The sequence below is a fragment of the Staurois parvus genome, unplaced genomic scaffold (genome assembly GCF_062004578.1).
Source record: "Staurois parvus isolate SC_StPar_1 unplaced genomic scaffold, SC_StPar_1.0 ptg000334l, whole genome shotgun sequence".
Taxonomy (NCBI): domain Eukaryota; kingdom Metazoa; phylum Chordata; class Amphibia; order Anura; family Ranidae; genus Staurois; species Staurois parvus.
Window position 1 is genome coordinate 4,864,535 of NW_028318130.1, and position 17,511 is coordinate 4,882,045.

General features: G+C 38.3%; 1 protein-coding gene and 1 long non-coding RNA gene across 2 annotated transcripts; one reads left to right on the top strand and one right to left on the bottom strand.

The window, feature by feature from the left end:
- The first annotated feature begins 231 nt into the window (after positions 1-231).
- On the top strand, positions 232-1,929 carry LOC149457126 (uncharacterized). Its single transcript, XR_016313745.1, has 3 exons — positions 232-389; positions 1,479-1,576; positions 1,657-1,929. It is a non-coding gene; the product is annotated as an uncharacterized LOC149457126 (long non-coding RNA).
- Positions 1,930-13,593: 11,664 nt separating this feature from the next.
- On the bottom strand, positions 13,594-17,282 carry HAND2 (heart and neural crest derivatives expressed 2). The gene is made up of 2 exons (XM_089684040.1): positions 16,258-17,282; positions 13,594-14,293 (listed from the first exon to the last, which is right to left on the bottom strand). Exons 1-2 carry the CDS (start codon positions 16,792-16,794, stop codon positions 14,195-14,197), a joined length of 636 nt encoding a protein of 211 aa, XP_089540166.1. The 5' UTR covers positions 16,795-17,282; the 3' UTR covers positions 13,594-14,194.
- Positions 17,283-17,511: the final 229 nt, after the last annotated feature.

Genomic DNA, 17,511 nt, shown 5'->3' on the forward strand with positions numbered 1-17,511 from the left:
CCCCATGAGTTGTCAGTCTGCACCTGGTAGCCTGTATTATAAATCATTTTGATTTTGGGTTTGATACCACTTTAAAGAGTTGACTCTGAACACCCAATCTTGCATAAAATTAAAATCACAGGATATTTACTAGCATAGGATTGGTTTACTAATGTGAAACCAATTTAACTTAAAGTATTACTAAACCCAGGACCCTGCATTCACTATATCACTGGTTAATCTTGTAGGAGGGGTTTTCATTCCCGTCTGTGCAGAGTGACTCCTAGACCTCTGTAGTATCAGGAAATGCATTGGGGACAGTAGAAGAATGGGAGGATCAGAGAAGGAGGATCAGAGAAAACAGGATCAAACAGTCTTTCACACAATGCTGAGGATTAACCCATTCCATAGTAAGTATAACAAGCATGCTTTACTACATATGCCGATTTTACTGTTGTGGGTTTAGTAACACTTTAAATTATTAAACCCAAAAGCAAACATTTATTATATTACAGCTTGCCATAGACATGATAAATGCACTTAAAACACTGCAATAAAAGCAAGACATTCCCAATCCTCTGCTCCTCTGTGTAGCCAACCTTTTCCCTGCAGCTTCTGTATCCCTGCGGTCCAGGGTACTGGCATCATCAAGACCAGAGCAGAGTGTCCATAGCCATTGCTGGACAGTCCACTGCTGGATTGTGGGGAGAGTGAAGGAGCAGGTGAGGTCCATCTTTAGCCTTATGCTCGGATTACCAGTTGGCAGCCAATGTCTTGATTATGGCAATTTTTTGCAAGTAGGAGTTGATCTAGTAGGAGTTTCCGCCATTCAACACCTGGGGGCCAGTTTGTCCTTTTGGAGCCAAAAAGTGTTCGGGTTCTGGATTGAGTAACACTTTAATTCATCTAGTGATCTGGCCAGTAGATCTGTTGTTTTTTAAAAGAAGAAGCTCTCTTCTAGATGTATCTGGATGAGACAAACCATTTAAAATTTTTATCACAAAAGAAAAAAAATGCTGTAACGGCTTATAAAGTGTGAAATGGAATTTGGCTTGAGTTTGTTAGTGTATCTAGATCTGCTATCCCATCTAACACTCCCCTCCCTACAGGCTGAAAATGCTGCTGTCTGCTGTGCTCCATGTGCTCCTTGGCTCCCTATGTCTCTTTGGCTTGCACCGGATATGTAGCATGCTATACTCACTATTTGGTGGCATATAGCCGTTGTCCTATTTTCAGTATAGGTTATTAAAGTTCATGCTGTATTACCTTTTGGATAATCATATCATCACTGCCTATCTGGATGTGTCTTACCATAATTGCACCATGTTGGAAGTGCTTTGAAGACTTGATGTCCCAACCAAATGTGGTCCACCTATGAACACTGATAGAATTTTTTCTTGGTAGGTGTTTTGGATACACTAGAATCCCCACTTTTAGTTTCCTGTAAAGGTTATCATTTACTGGAATTAGAATCCTTTCTTATCTGCACTTTTTATCAGGTGTCTGGTCTGCTAGTGTGTCTCCCATACCTGCAGGGGGTAGGAATTGGCTCCCTGAGCTAAAGCCCAGGAGATACTGGTCCAATCTCCAACCTTGGGTAAGTTCCCTAAACCCTTGCCCAGGGGTAGGGGTGTTTTGATGTAATATATATATATACTGTTTTGTTTTTTTCTATAGATGCTGTGATTCCCATTGTTCCCGAAGAAGCAGCTATTTGCTGCGAAACGTGGAAATACATCAACTGCGAAATGGCTTCCCATGCGTCATTGATGAATCTGTCTAATGGCATGTGTTGAAGTAAAATGTTTGTGATATACTAGTAATGAGTGCTATACACATGGGTATAGCTTTACAGTTATATGGGAATCTGTGAACTATGGCTGACTTCATATTGTTTTTAAATAGAAAATGCCTTTTGTAATAATAAAAGTCTTGCTTTCACCCAAAAAATTCCTTTATGTAATTGTCATAGAGTTTGCTCACTGGCACTGAAAAAGTCCTATTTCCTCAAACAGTATATTATTATTATTATTCAGAACTAATATAGCACCAACAGTTTGCACAGCACTTTACAATATAAAGGAAGACAGTACAGCTACAATACAATCAAAACAAGAGGATTAAAAGGGCCCTACTCATAAGAGCTTACAATCTAATAGATTTTTTTGGCATTATATTAGAGGACGAGGTGTCCCTTATATACACTCACTGGCCACTCTTTGAGGTACACCTGTTCAATTGCATGGTAACACAAAGTATTAATCAGCCAATCACATGGCAACAACTCAATGAATTTAGGCATCTAGACGTGGTGAAGACGACTTGCTAAAGTTCAAACCAAGCATCAGAATGGGGAAGATAGGAGATTTAAGTGGCTTTGGATGTGGCATGGCTGTTGGTGCCAGACAGGCTGGTCTGAGTATTTAAAAAAAACTGCTGATCTACTGAGATTCGCATGCACAACCATCTCTAGGGTTTACAGAGAATGGTCCAAAAAAGAGAAAATCCAGTGAGTGGCAGTTGTGTGGATGAAAATGCCTTGTTGATGTCAGAGGTCAGAGGAGAATGGACAGACTGGTTTGAGATGATAGAAAGGCAGCAGTAAGGCAGGCCATAGATGGGCCGTTTATCGGCCAAATTGTCGGCCGATTAATGAAAAATCGGTCGGCCCCATTGCCGATGCTGCCACCAATGGATTTTCCAGCATGACTGATAAAAATAAACGAGAAGTGTATATATAGTGTTCTATTGGAACACAGAAACACATTTCTCTATCCCTGTGCTCCTTCACCCAGACTAGAGGCACTTATATAGAAGGTGTGTTACTGTCCAGATCAGGAGGTGAAAACAGGTGGGTAAAAAGCCTAAAAAAAGAAAACTAATGCAGCCACCACATCTAATGTTTGGCAACCTGCAATATACTACATTTTTGGGTTTAACCATTTACAGACTGCCCTATAGCAGAATTACTGCTCCAGGGCAGCACAGCTGCACAAAATCACGTGTATATATACAAGTGATTTTGTATTTCCAGGTAGGGGGTGCACAGGTTCCACCCTATGCGTGCCGCTATTGGCAGCTACAGCTGTTGATCACCAGGTCCCAGGTCCTGGCCGGAGATTCCCCAAGCATTCCCTAAGGAACACTGACAGGGGAGAGGTCTGTATGTAAACAATACAGATGTCAGCACCAGCATTCTGCTTTGTATTGCTCAGCATGCTTACACAGTAAAACAGAACACAGAGCATAAAGTGAAACACACACAGCACACAGTTATCCCTTTAATCGCCCCAGATGTTAACCCCATCCTGCCCAGTGTCATTAGTACAGTGTCAGTGCTTTTTTTAACACTGATCACTGTATTAGTGTCACTGGGGATGTCAGTGACAGTTAGTTCCCACCCAATGTCAGAATGTCCGCCGCAGTCCCGCTATAAATCACTGATCGCCACCATTACTAGTATATAAAAAAAATTGCAGTATATATACCGCCATTTGTAGATGCTAAAGCTTTCACATAAACCAATTAATTTACACGTATTGGGATTTTTTTTCAACAAAGACATGTAGAAGAATACATTTTGGCCTAAATTTATGACGAAATTTGATTTTTTAAATTTTTTTTTACTGGAAATGTTTAATAGCAAAAAGTCAAAAATATTGGGGTTTATTTTCAAAATTGTTGGTCTGTTTTTGTTTATAGTGCAAAAAATAAAAAATGCAGAGTCGATCAAACACCACTGAAAGAAAACTATTTGTGGGGAAAAAAAGGACATACATTTCATTTGGGTGTAACATTGCATGACCGCGCAATGTCAGTTAAAATAACGCAGAGTTGTATCGCAACAAAAAGGCCTTCTCAGGAAGGGGGGTAAACCTTCTGGAGGGCATAACATTTGAATTTTCTGAGATCAGAGAACAACCGGTAAGGGAACGGTCTGTACTTCTTTAGGTAATCAGCCCCAGAGTATGGTGTGTCCCGATGGCAGCGGGTGCCGGTGGGAGCAGGTGTACTGAACCGCGTGCTGCAGCCTGGAAGAACTGGAAGGAGTAGCCACATTCCCCAGTTCAGATTTATCAGCCAGCTTCACATCTCAGGCGTAATTACCAGCTGAGATCACTTTTGTGATGATTAGAAACACATCTTCCCTAAACAGGAATTATCATAAAAGTTTCACTTTATTTAATAGTTTGCTGTTGGCCATTATAAGGCCGCCTGTTTACTTTGGAAGGGAGCCATCCTTTGCAATATAGAAAGACTGGGCTTATGGCTGCAAGATACAAGTCTGACTGTTTATTTTCAGTACCGAAAGGAATGATGTATTCCCAGGGGAGCCTTGGTGTTACCATAGGGAAAATGGATGAATGCGTTCTGGCTGGAAACCTGTGAAAGCAACAAAAAAAAAAACCACAGTAACATAAAAAATGAAGAAAAAGAAAAAAAAAATCATGTGGACGTTGGTGCCATAGCATCCGCATTCCAGCCGGGGGAATAGACTGGACGAGGAGCTGCAGCGAAGGGGGCTGATTCCACCCAAGTCAAGAGCAGGATGGCTCCGCTCCGTCTGATGTGACGTCAGCTGCTCTATAGGCTCCCTGCACTGATACAGCCAGCACACAGGGGGGAGGGATTTGGCCTCTAATCACTCCCAGATGTCACAAATAGCACATGTAAGAACTTATAGATTGCCCACGGATGAATCTCCCTTTTTTTTTTTTTAAAGCCATAGAACTGCACGACCTGCTCATCAAAGCAAAATAAGCCCTTGGAAATAGTGGAGGGGAGTGGGGGGATTTTTCAGAAGAGGTAAAAACATATGATGCAGAACGGGGGGGGGGGGGGGAGACGCCACAATGAATTTACTGATATCTCTGTTAAGTCACCGTTTGTGCAAAGCTGCTGAATGCTGTGTGTGTGCAGTACACTCCTGAGTGTGGTATGTATGAAAATGATGCGACTTACCTGCATCCTCTGTAACTCAGGGCAGCCTAGTGCACCAGGACAACAAACTGCCTATATAATGACTACATATAATAACAGTGCATGCAGCAGTGGACTATAATAATCCAGGACAACAGATTATAGATCTGCTATACACTTCTGAGTTTAGTATGTACTTAAATAATGCAACCTACCTGCATCCTCTATAACTCAGGGCAACCCATTGCACCAGGACAACAATCTGCCTATATAATGGGTTTATGTAATAAAAGTGCATGGAGCAGTGGACTATAATAATCCAGGACAACAGATTATAGATCTGCTATACACTTCTGAGTTTAGTATGTACTCAAATGATGCAACCTACCTGCATCCTCTATAACTCAGGGCAACCCATTGCACCAGGACAACAAACTGCCTATATAATGACTACATATAATAACAGTGCATGGAGCAGTGGACTATAATAATCCAGGACAACAGATTATAGATCTGCTATACACTTCTGAGTTTAGTATGTACTTAAATAATGCAACCTACCTGCATCCTCTATAACTCAGGTCAACCCATTGCACCAGGACAACAATCTGCCTATATAATGGGTTTATGTAATAACAGTGCATGGAGCAGTGGACTATAATAATCCAGGACAACAGATTATAGATCTGCTGTACATTTCTGAGTTTAGTATGTACTAAAATGATGCAACCTACCCGCAGCCTCTGTAACTCACTAAACGGTTAGCACTTCCACTGGGCAATACTAGGGTTGTTGGTTTGAATCCCAACCATGGCACCACCTGCCTGGAGTTTGCATGTTCTCCCTGTGCCTGCGTGGGTTTCCTCCGGGTACTCCGTTTCCTCCCACTCTCAAAAGACATGCTGGAAGGTGAACTGGCTCCTGTCTAAATAGGCCCTAGTATGTGTATGTATGAATGTAAGTTAGGGACCTTAGATTGTACACCCCTTGAGGGTTAGGGACTGATGTGAATTTTCAATATACATGTAAAGTCCTGCGTAAAATGATGGCGCTATATAAGTACCTGAAATAAATAAATTAAGATAAATAAACTCAGGGCAACCTGCTGCACAAGGGCAACAGACTGCATATATAGTGACTTTATGTAATAACAGTGCATGGAGCAGTGGATTATAATAATCCAGGACAACAGATTATAGATCTGCTATACACTGGTGAGTTTAATATGTACTAAAATTATGCAACTTATCTGCATCCTCTGTAACGCAGGGCAACCTACTGCACATCCAGTGCCTTTATGTAATTATTATTATTATTATTATACAGGATTTATATAGCACCAACAGTTTGCTCAGTGCTTTACAATATAACGGGAGACAATACAGCAACAATACAGTTCAATACAAGAGGGAAAGGAGGGCCCTGCTCCTTGGAGCTTACAATCTAGTAATAATGCATGGAACAGTGGATCCTAATAATCCAGGACAACAGATTATAGATCTGCTATACTCTTCTGAGTTTAGTATGTACTAAAGTGGTGCAATCTTCCAGCATCTTATGCAACTCAGGGCAACCCATTGCACATACAGTGTGTAATAACAGTGCATGGAGTATAATAATCCACAAAGGTTGATTTACTAAAGGCAAACAGACTGTGCGCTTTGGAAGCTCAGATCTTAGTAAATGAAGGGAAACTCTGTTGACATGATCATCCAATCATGTGCAAGCAAAAAATGCATTTTTTTTTCTTTCCTTGCATGTGATTGGGTATTCTTTCCAAAGTGAAGCTTCACCTCTTTTACTAAGCTCTGAAGCATCTGCCCTTGCAAAGTGCACAGTCTATTTGCCTCTAATTAATCAACCCCATGGTATCCAAATACTGATCTGTTGCACACTCCTGAGTCTAGTATGTCCCAAAATGGTGTAATGTACCAGAATCCTCTGTAATCCAAAGCAACACATTGCACCTATAGGAGTGGATTTAGGCTGGTAACTTTGCCATGCAATTTTCCCCATAGCTTAATGAATATGATGACATTTCACTTTGCAAAGAAAACCCATTTACCTGCAAGGCATATTAAAAAAAAAGCATTTTTACTTATTCATGGTTGGCTGATTGATGTCAGCAAAACTTCACCTCATTTGCCAAGCTCTAGGGAAAATTCCCTTGCAAAGTGAAATGTCTATTTGTTTTGCTTTTAGTAAATGCTCCCCTAACAGTAAATTATGGAGTGTGGAGTGTTGTAAATAATAAAAGCTGATTTAATAAAGGCTAATAGGTTGCTCACTTTGCAAGGAAAGTTGCACTTGGCAAGGGACTTTTCCCCAGAGCCTAATGGATGTGCTGAAGTTCCACTTTGCAAAGTCCTAGGGTAAGTTCCAAGTTCTAGGGCAAGTTCCCTTGCAAACTGCAACTTCCATTGCAAAGTAAACTGCCTATTTGCCTTTAGTAAATCAACCTCATAGTAAGCAAATACAGATCTGCTGCTGGTCTAAAATAATACACAGTACCAACATTCTCTGGAACTCAGGGCACCCCACCTCACCTCCAGAGACTTTATATAATGACAGTACATTGAACAGCAGAGTGTTGTAAACCATGGCATCCGAATACTGATCTGCTGTCTGCAATATCATTAAAATAAACTCGTAAAACCTAACCATTGAGACCAGTATTTTTAAATAAACTGCTGTTGCTAATAAAGTTTAGGCTTTAAAATAAGATGGGTCTTATTTATTAAAGAAGTGTGTGCATAATGATTGTGTTCATTCATAGAAAATGTCAATTTAATCCCCTAGAACTGGTGATGAGAATTGGAGTGCTTGCAGTGAAAACAGGGTTAATTCACACATTTAGTAAATCAGTCTGTACATCCCCACAATGCAACATGAAGCTATATGGAGAGTAATAGTAATCCACACAGTAGGTGTAGGGGGACATGTATTGGGGGACAGTTTTCTATCATGTAAGTTCTGTAAAACCTCCAAACAAGTATAATGCATTGTTTTCCCCTTGCCTGATTTTATATGTAAAACACCGGCTGGCACCTTTAGCTCTGCCGTAGACCTGTACAGATAATGTATAGATCTCACAAGCTACAAGCTATCTAGATCAATCATTCCAGGCTCCTTATTATATAAACTATGGAAGCGATGTCATCTAATTCCTTCCATCTACATCATGTGACCTGCATAACTCACGTTCCATATCATGTTCCAAATATGCACTTTATTATTCAAATCTCCCCTAATTGTTTATTTTTGAAACATTTCTAGCAATTATTTGAGTCTTTTTTTCTTCTTCTTTAAGCCCCTAGGACAGAAAAGGCTTCACCTATGTTCCTCTTCAATAGGACACCCTCATTAGGGCTATCTCTGACCCTATCTTGACAATAATAACAAATTAACAATAATTACCCTCTCGAGGGGCCATCGGGCCAACCTGAAATATGTACAGACTGGTTTTTCCCTTGTTTCTTCAAGTACAGCCTGAAAAGACCCGCAGAGAGCCGGGTGACAGGCCAGCTCATTACAAGACAAATCCATAGAGACAGCAGCCTACTCACTCCTCCCAATGGTTCCCACTGAGCCCAGTGCTATCAGCAGCCAGCTCACAGGTCCTCACAACACTGGCTCTGTTTAGGCAAGCTGATAAAGGAGCTTATCGGTCCTGGACAAAGCCATGAAATCATGTTTCCTAGGGAGCCTCTGTCACCTTAGGAAATCGCTTATTTTGTCTCTCTGTAGGCATAAATATACACAACACATCCTTTATACAATGTATGTGTATATATATATATATATATATATTATATATAAATATATATATATATATATATATATATATATATGTATAATGTATTCAATAAACATAATAGAGCGAACAGCCCTTTCATTATAAGCAAAACACATATAAAGATAATATACTATATATATATATATATATATATATATATATATATATATATATATTATATATATATTATATAAAGCAGTAGATACCTCTGCTTCTTGGTAACACATAAAGAAAAGATAAGGTCATTACATATATATACATATATAGAGGTATAGGTATACTGATGGTGGACATTGTTTCATGATACATATATATATATATATATATATATATATATATATATATATATATATATATATATATATATATACATACACACACACATATATATATATATATATATATATATATATATATATATATATATATATATATACTGTAATATATGTATGTATAATGTATAAAAAAACATAACAATGCAAACAGCCCTTTCATTATAACCTAAAACACACATAAAGAAAATATAAGGACATTCTATCTATCTATCTATCTATCTATCTATCTATCTATCTATCTATCTATTAAATATTAAATAACAGAGAAAATTAGTATAAAGGGGTAACTAAAAAGGATTAGTATATAAACATATATGTATAGCTAATCAGCATGCTTTATTATATATTTTTCTCCCTTCTTTTCTCTCTCTCTCTCTCTTATATATGTTGTATATAAAAAGAGTTGATACCTGTGCTTCCTGGAAACACATATAAAGAAACATACACACACAAACACATACACACACACACATATATATACACATAGCAATCAGCCCTTTCATAAATAGTTAATTAATACATGTATTAATAGACAGTATATTATATATATATATACTGTATATTAAATATTATAGAAAATGAGTTTAAAGGGGTAACAAAAAAGGATTAGTATATAAACATATATGTATATCAAATCAGCACACTTTATTATATATTTTTCTCCTTCCTTTTCTCTCTCTTATATATGTTGTATATGAAATGAGTAGATACCTGAGCTTCCTGGCAACACATATGAAGAAACATACACACACACACACACACACACACTCACACACACATATACACAAACTTTCTCTATTTTATCTATTTACATACAAATATACAATCCTATGGTGGTAGTGCAGGTTTGATCAGAAAAATACAAGTAACTGAATAATTTTACTGATATGGAAATGCTTTCTTCTATACCGATGCATGTATGAATTTAGTGTGTGATCATTGTGCAATGCCTGTAATAAAGTCATTCGATGGAGAAGTGTTTTCATCAGCCATCCTATGTAGTAATCTTTGTAGTGTCACAGCAGAGCAGGGCAGTGGTGGGAGAGGATTAGCAGAGCAGATACTGGGGCTCCCATGCTGCCTGTCTTATCAAGCTGTGGACTAGCTCTACAAGGCGACCGGAGGCCAGTCTACTGACATCCCAATCTCCCAATCAATTCCCCCCTCGTCCAGTCCAGCTCCACCATTTAGCTTTTAACGTCAAAAGCTACATTTTTGTTGGCTCCGGCCTGTCTAGGGCTCTTGAGATTTTACTCTGAGAGTGATTACTCTCTAGAAAAAGGCAACATCCACATTACAGAGTAATTAAAAAGATTTCCTTAGCTGGCAAAAGCCCCGTGACTACTAAAACTCTGAGCTTTTAATTTGTATTCACAGCGGGATTCTCTGTACAATCAGATGCTTACCAGAATTCTAGAATATTGAGAGGACCTCAGCTCTTGTCACCTACACATTGAGAATAAAGCTGGAGTAATTGCTGGCTTACAAATGACAGTACAGCACAAAAAAGAACAGTAGAGAACTGGCTGTGCTTAATTAGCTGGCTTGGCAACCATGTAAGTGCTATTGACAACACACATCCCATACCTACAGCAATAGGATATAATACACATTTGTAAAAAGCAAGTATCGGCTAAGGCTCTATCAGATATGACTGAGCATAAGAATTAAAGATATAAAAACATGTATCTTATGTTATAGTTTAGATATTTTGGGGTATTTTAATAAAGGAGTTCTATGTTTAGCTTGTGTTTAAACATCTAGTAATGTTCAGGGTAGAAAAAGGGGAATGGATGCACAAATAAAAAACAAAAAAAACCCCAAACAACTAAAAAAAAACCTACTCATTTTGTAAGCCATCTATTTCAGTGGACCCCAGTGGGAAGAGAGAAAATAAAACGGTTGGTTATGACAACCAGTCAACTGTCAGCTTTTATTTTGAAAGCCACAGCAGAAAAGGACAGCTTGAATCTGCTTATCATATGCAAACCTTCCACATTTATAATTCTTAGGGCTATATATGTTGGTATAGGATTTTATATATATATATATATATTTTAACAAAAGTCACCTTGCCCCTAAAATTGTAGTGATTAGTCTTTAAGACACATTATTATTATCATACAGGATTTATATAGCACCAACAGTCTGCACAGAACTTTACAATCTAAAGGGAGATAATAAAGGTACAATACAATAAAACACAAGAAGGTTAAAAGGGCCCTGCTCATATATAGTACATTTGTATTTTGGGCACAGAGATGCATAACACAAACCTACCCCTTGCTTGTATTGAATAGGGGCTGATTTAGGAAAGGACTTATTTTTACCCTGGCCTGATACCTGGTCAGGGTCATGGGAAATTAAACAAGATGATTTCCCCTAGCTGACTGGGTGCTTGGAATGCACAGAGTCTATATGGATCAGCCCACTTTTTACTATAGAAGTAATAGTCTTTATTCATCAAAGTATATGGATGATGTGCTTTTAAGCTCTTATCACCCAATCACATTCTACCTTTCTTTTACCCATGTAGAAATGGGAGATTGAAAAGAACTGATTGCTGTGGGCTATAATATATCTACCTGACAAAGTATCTGTCACCTGCTCAGGAACATTTGTTCATGCAGTGGTTCCCTAATTACACAAAGTATCATAGCTTTGCCAAATCTGTCAGAGCCCAGATTAATGTTGAAATGTAAGAATGCATTAATTCTGGGCACTGTGATTTTCCACTGCTGATTACTCATAAATAATATTTCTGCATTGTCTCAGATGTTTTCCTATTCCTGAGAAAATGCTCATTTCGGGAAGTTAAGAGTCTTTGTTTTAAACATAGGACAACTGGGTTGAAAAATACTGTCACTTAAAAAAAAGAAGGATCTATATTCTCATGTTTTAGCTTTGTAAATTGAATTTAAATTAACTGTAACCTTTGCCATAATAATGCTGCTGTAATGGCACTACCCTGTTTCAATATTTGGTATTTTGCATTTTGGTTTAATTTCTTTATGACACTGGGTCACCCAGTAACCTACAAGCTGGGCTGGTAAGTTGTAGTGAACCTTAGCAAGTGTCTCTGTGCAAGGCAGGCCCCTGACCCCTGACAGCAAAGGGCACTACACACTGGTCAGTTATTGTAACCCTTCAACCTACACATGTGGACCTGGTGCAAGGCTTCTCTTATCTTTTTATAACTGGCTACAAATGTAACAAGGCCATGGGACTTCTCTGTAGCTTCTGGTACAAGATATTCACAGGAGAGAAATTAAAACTGGTTTACATAACAAGTTATTTAAAAAAAAAAGCAGTGGTTTGCCAGGAGAAACGTTTACAGAATTATTAGGATTCACAACTATTTATCAATTGTGTGTGTGTGTGGGGGGGGGATTTTATATTTACAAAGTATATATTATTTTTTATTATGACAATTGTTTTGATTGTCATACCTTATCTAAATTATTATGCGTTCACTACACAGCAAATGCTGCATAAAATATGACTACTGCTACAACTTCAAAATATAATAATGAACTAAGCATAGCACATATCACAACCAGTTATTTACCATATTTACTCCCCCCCCCCAAAAAAAAAAAAGGTTATGACAAAATAAATATTAAAATAGATTATTTTTTGAATCAATTTTCAGGGAATAGTTTAAACTTCTATAGATGATTGACTTAATACCCTTTCCCCCCTAATTTGTATGGGCTGATTTATTAAAGGAGTTGAGAATGTCCGCAATAATGAGTGTGTGAATATTTACATCAAGCACCAATCGTGCACATGAAATAAGTAAACAGGAATGTGCCTTTCACATTATTGCATCATCTCAGTTAGTAAATCAGTCTTATTCAGTTTGCCTTTAGGTATACATGTACACCACATAAACAAAATATTACTGCTACTAGGATTAATAATGATAATAATAATAATGATAATAATGATAATAAATATTATAGAAATGCATTCATGTTATCAGGTCATAACAGGAAGGTGAAAAAAAAGTACATTTTACACCAGCTGTGATATATTTGAGTTTCTTATAAAACACATGGAAAATGTATATCTATCTATCTATATAAATTTTTTAAAATATATATTTGTACATGTATTATACTATTCCAAAATTATTATAAAATATTCACATTTTATACAGACACACATCTAAGCACTATGGGGTTGATTTACTAAAACTAGAGCATGTAAAAATCATGGTAGCCAATTATCTTCTAACTTCAGCTTGTTGGAACAAGGTTGGAGAATAAAACCTGGAAGCTGATTGGTTTCTATGCAGAGTTGCACCAGATTTTGCACTCAACTTTCCTGTTTTAGAAAATAAACAGACACATCTATATCAGATTTGTATCCTTTTTTTTTCTTATTACTTTTTTGTGCCCTGAGTTTTACCCTGTGTATATGGGCAACAATAAACATATCAATATATATATATCAATATATATATATATATATATATATATATATATATGTAGTGGATTTTTTTATATTTTTACCTTGTGCACCCTGAGTTTTACCCGGGGCAATAATAAACATAACGTATACAAAAAAGACACTCAGTGGTTTATTGATCACTTACAACGATTTACACCTTCAAATATTAATTAATCTCCACAATTCTGGACAGAAGTGCACAACAAAACAAGTAGATGAAACACCTTCAAATGCTGAACAAGACAACAAATAAAAGGAGCAGGTTAGGGGCCCAGTCCCCAGCCGCAGAGGTCTGCTGCACTGGCACTGCGCTGCAGTCAGGATGGCAGAGCTCCTGGCACAGAGACTGGCCCTTTACCGAGAGGAAGCGATTCCTGTCAGTATATATCTTTTTATAATAATAATTATCATATCCCATAGGACAAGTACACTTCACATACATACGAATGCCAGGAAGCCGGGTGTCCTCGTACTGTGTTGTGTTTTCTGTACAAAACAGAGAAATACTGCAACAATCACAGGAGCCAGGGGCCCCTGCTATCAACCTGTAGATTCTTCTTCATATAATGGAATGCTTCTCTGCAGAAATCCACAAGGTGGGTGCTTTTTTAGGGGGGAGAGGGGGGATTGCACATAAATTAACAGGAGTTTATTTTTCAGAAAGTATCTTTGATATAAGTCTTCATTCTGTATCAGTTCAGAGGATGGATCATTGTTTAAGTTCCAGAGCCCATACATGCTGGGGCCAGCCAGTCCTCCCTTTCGTTTTCTTATCGTTGCTGCTAACTGTGCTTTTCAAGAGTTCATTCTGGGAGCAGGAGAGAAAAGAGAGAGAAAAACACACATTAACCATCAGCCATTCATAGCCCTACACCGCTCTCAGAGAACAGGGCCTGTTGCACAAGAGCTGACACTCACTTTCACTATCACTTTGTAGCAAACCTTCTAAGAATGAGAATCCCGTGTCTGTGCAATGCTAAAAATAAATCAAAATCACTCAAACCATATCAGTACATACGTGTGTATGTTCCCCTTCTACCGTTCTATCGTCCTCACCGGTACACAGTGTATACAAGCAGCTGCTGTAAGAAAACGTTTCTCTAAATAGAAAAATGTTAGCCTTACAAATAAGGCCGGGGGAAATATTTTTGTAAGACTGATTGAAAATGGAGATTTGTTTAAAGAAAATTATTTTTACTTTGCAGAAATGGCTTCACGGAAAATGTATTTCTCCATGATGGATGATAATTGTAATCTACACTAAACATTACATCCAACGATAAATACATTCACATGTGTATTGTGCAGATTACAGGGGGGAGGGGGGGGGGAACTCTGATCATATCAATTTATTTCTGGACCCAGATAACAAAACACGGCTCCAGGATCAGCACATCGAGCGATCGATTTATCTATCTATCTATCTATCTATCTATCTATCTATCTATCTATCTATCTATCTATCTATCTATTTTTCTTTCTTTCTTTCATCACATTCTGAATATATATCCATACATTTTGTACATATTATATATTTTATTATACAAGTTATACATACATAAATAAATATTTGTGTTAAAGATACATTTACTAGAAATATGCCATCCAAATACATTTATATATTCATACAAGAGTGTCACTGTTTACTAAACACCTAGATGATATATACTTCCTGCAGTCACAATGATAGCCACAGCAGTATGTATTTAGAAATATTGTGCATAACATCTACTTTGAATTGCTATATTTCCCTGCTCTAAGGTTTTATTTTGCTTCTATCAATACATATATTTCACTTTAAAAATCACACACTTCCATATATTACTGCAATTAATGAAATACATTTTTACCTTTCAAAAAAAGAATATTAATATATAAAGCATAATGCACATAATTATTTGCAATAATGTTTATATTTTGTTTTTAATTTCTACATATTTGTACAGTGGTTTAGATTATGGTTCTCTTTTATTCCCTGTAGTGTTTATTGTATCTATATATTATATTTTTTGTTGTTGTTGATACCTGCTGGCATATCTATCTATCTATCTATCTATCTATCTATCTATCTATCTATCTATCTATCTATCTATCTATCTATCTATCGATCTATCTATCCGTCTGTCTGTCTATTTGTCTATTTATCTATATATATATGTATGTATGTATTTTTTATCTATCTTTGTTCAGCTATCTTTTTGTTGATACCTCTTGACATCTATCTATCTATCTATCTATCTATCTATCTATCTATCTATCTTTCTTTTTTTTTTTTCTAACTCTATGCATGTATCTATTTATCTATCATTTTGTTGATACCTCTTGGCATATCTATCCCTCTATTTTTTTAATCTATCTATGTATACTTATCTATTAACTATCTCTTTGTATGTATGTATTTATCTATGTATCTTTTTTTTTAACTCTCTTTACATATCTATCGTCTATTTATCTTTTTGTTAAAACCTCTTGGCCTATCTATCTATCTATCTATCTATCTAAAATCTATCTCTATATTTGTATGTCTGTATGTTTGTATTTATCTATGTACCTTTTTTATATCTATCTTTGTATATCTATCGTCTATCTTTTTGTTGATACCTCTTGGCTTCTGTATCTATTTATCTATCTCTATATAACTACTGATCTATATCTATCTATCTATCTATCTATCTATCTATCTATCTATCTATCTATCTATCTATCGATCTCTCTCTCTATCGATCTGTCCCTCGGCCAATCATGGGGAGATGTGGCTTGGGGAGTACTGACCAGCTCCTTCTTCCTCCTCTCCTCCTTGACATCTGTCTTCTTGATCTCGGCTTTGAAGGCCTCTGTCTCCCCGTTCTGGTCATCCTTGGCCAGCAGATCCATGAGGTAGGCGATGTAGCTTGTGGCCAGTCTCAGGGTTTTGATCTTGGACAGTTTGGTGTCGGCGGGCACATTGGGGATACACTCCCGAAGCTCAGCGAAGGCGCTGTTAATGCTCTGAGTCCTGCGCCTCTCTTTGCGGTTGGCAGTCCCCCTCCGCTTCACAGGCCTTTGCATCAAGCCTCCGGCCCCGCTTCCCGGGACACCCCCGTAATGGGAGTGGTCCAGGCCGGCCGCGCCATTGGCGTACTCCGGGCTATAGGAAGGTGCCATGCTGTAGTCGGGGGGAGACATCTCGGGGTGGCTGATGAGCCAGCCGTGGAAATAGGGGTTATCTTCGTGGCAGCGGCTGGCGGCGGCGGCGGCTGCGGCGGCCGCGAACGGATAGCCATCGTGATGGACCACCGGATGGTGAGGAAATCCCCCGACTAGGCTCATGGCTCCTCTGCACCTTCTGCCAAGTCCTTTCCCTGGGAGCAGCAGGTCTGGGCTGAGGAATAGAAGACAAGTGGGGGGATGGATCGCCTATGTCCAGCTCTCCATAGATAGATCCCCGATCAGATCGCAGTGTCAATGGAGCAGCAGGCAACAATCAGATCGATTGAAGGATTCAAGTATTAGAAGGCATCAGGCATTGGATGGGAGCTGTCAAGGTCCTGCCATAACACAGCTGCATGAGGTGCAATCAAGTGATCTGTTACTTACAGCAGGTCTTGTCCATAGTCCCCAATGGGAAGTCCCCCCCCCAGATCACTGATCAGGTGTCACTGGGAGCTGTCATCCCTTCAATCCATAGACAGGGGAGCCCTCATCAGACACCTAGAGGAGACCTATCTCCCTGAGTCTTCCCCGCACCCCATACTGCAGCAGCAGGCAAGGCTCAGCACTGGCACTATATCCCAGCAAGATCTCCATGTACAGCTACATCTTCAGGGAGGCTGGGGTTAATATATGTCGTCAGAGGCCCGATCGGCCAATCCCGGAGAAGGAGGGGCGTGGCCGCGCACGTTCAGCCATAAACCTTTTTGATGTTCACTCTGCTAATTGTAGGACTTCTATTTCCTGATTGGCTGCCTCTGCACAACCATAATATCATTAAAACAAGAAAGGAGTCCTCCATCGACAGAGGTTAATGCAAGTGTGCAGCAGATGCTT

Excerpts from the sequence above, each read along its gene's own strand:
- HAND2 (XM_089684040.1), bottom strand. The coding sequence starts at position 16,794 with ATGAGCCTAGTCGGGGGATTTCCTCACCATCCGGTGGTCCATCACGAT. Across the intron at positions 14,294-16,257 it reads AGAGGAGGAAGAAGGAGCTG|AATGAACTCTTGAAAAGCAC; the intron begins GTCAGTACTCCC and ends TCCTGCTCCCAG.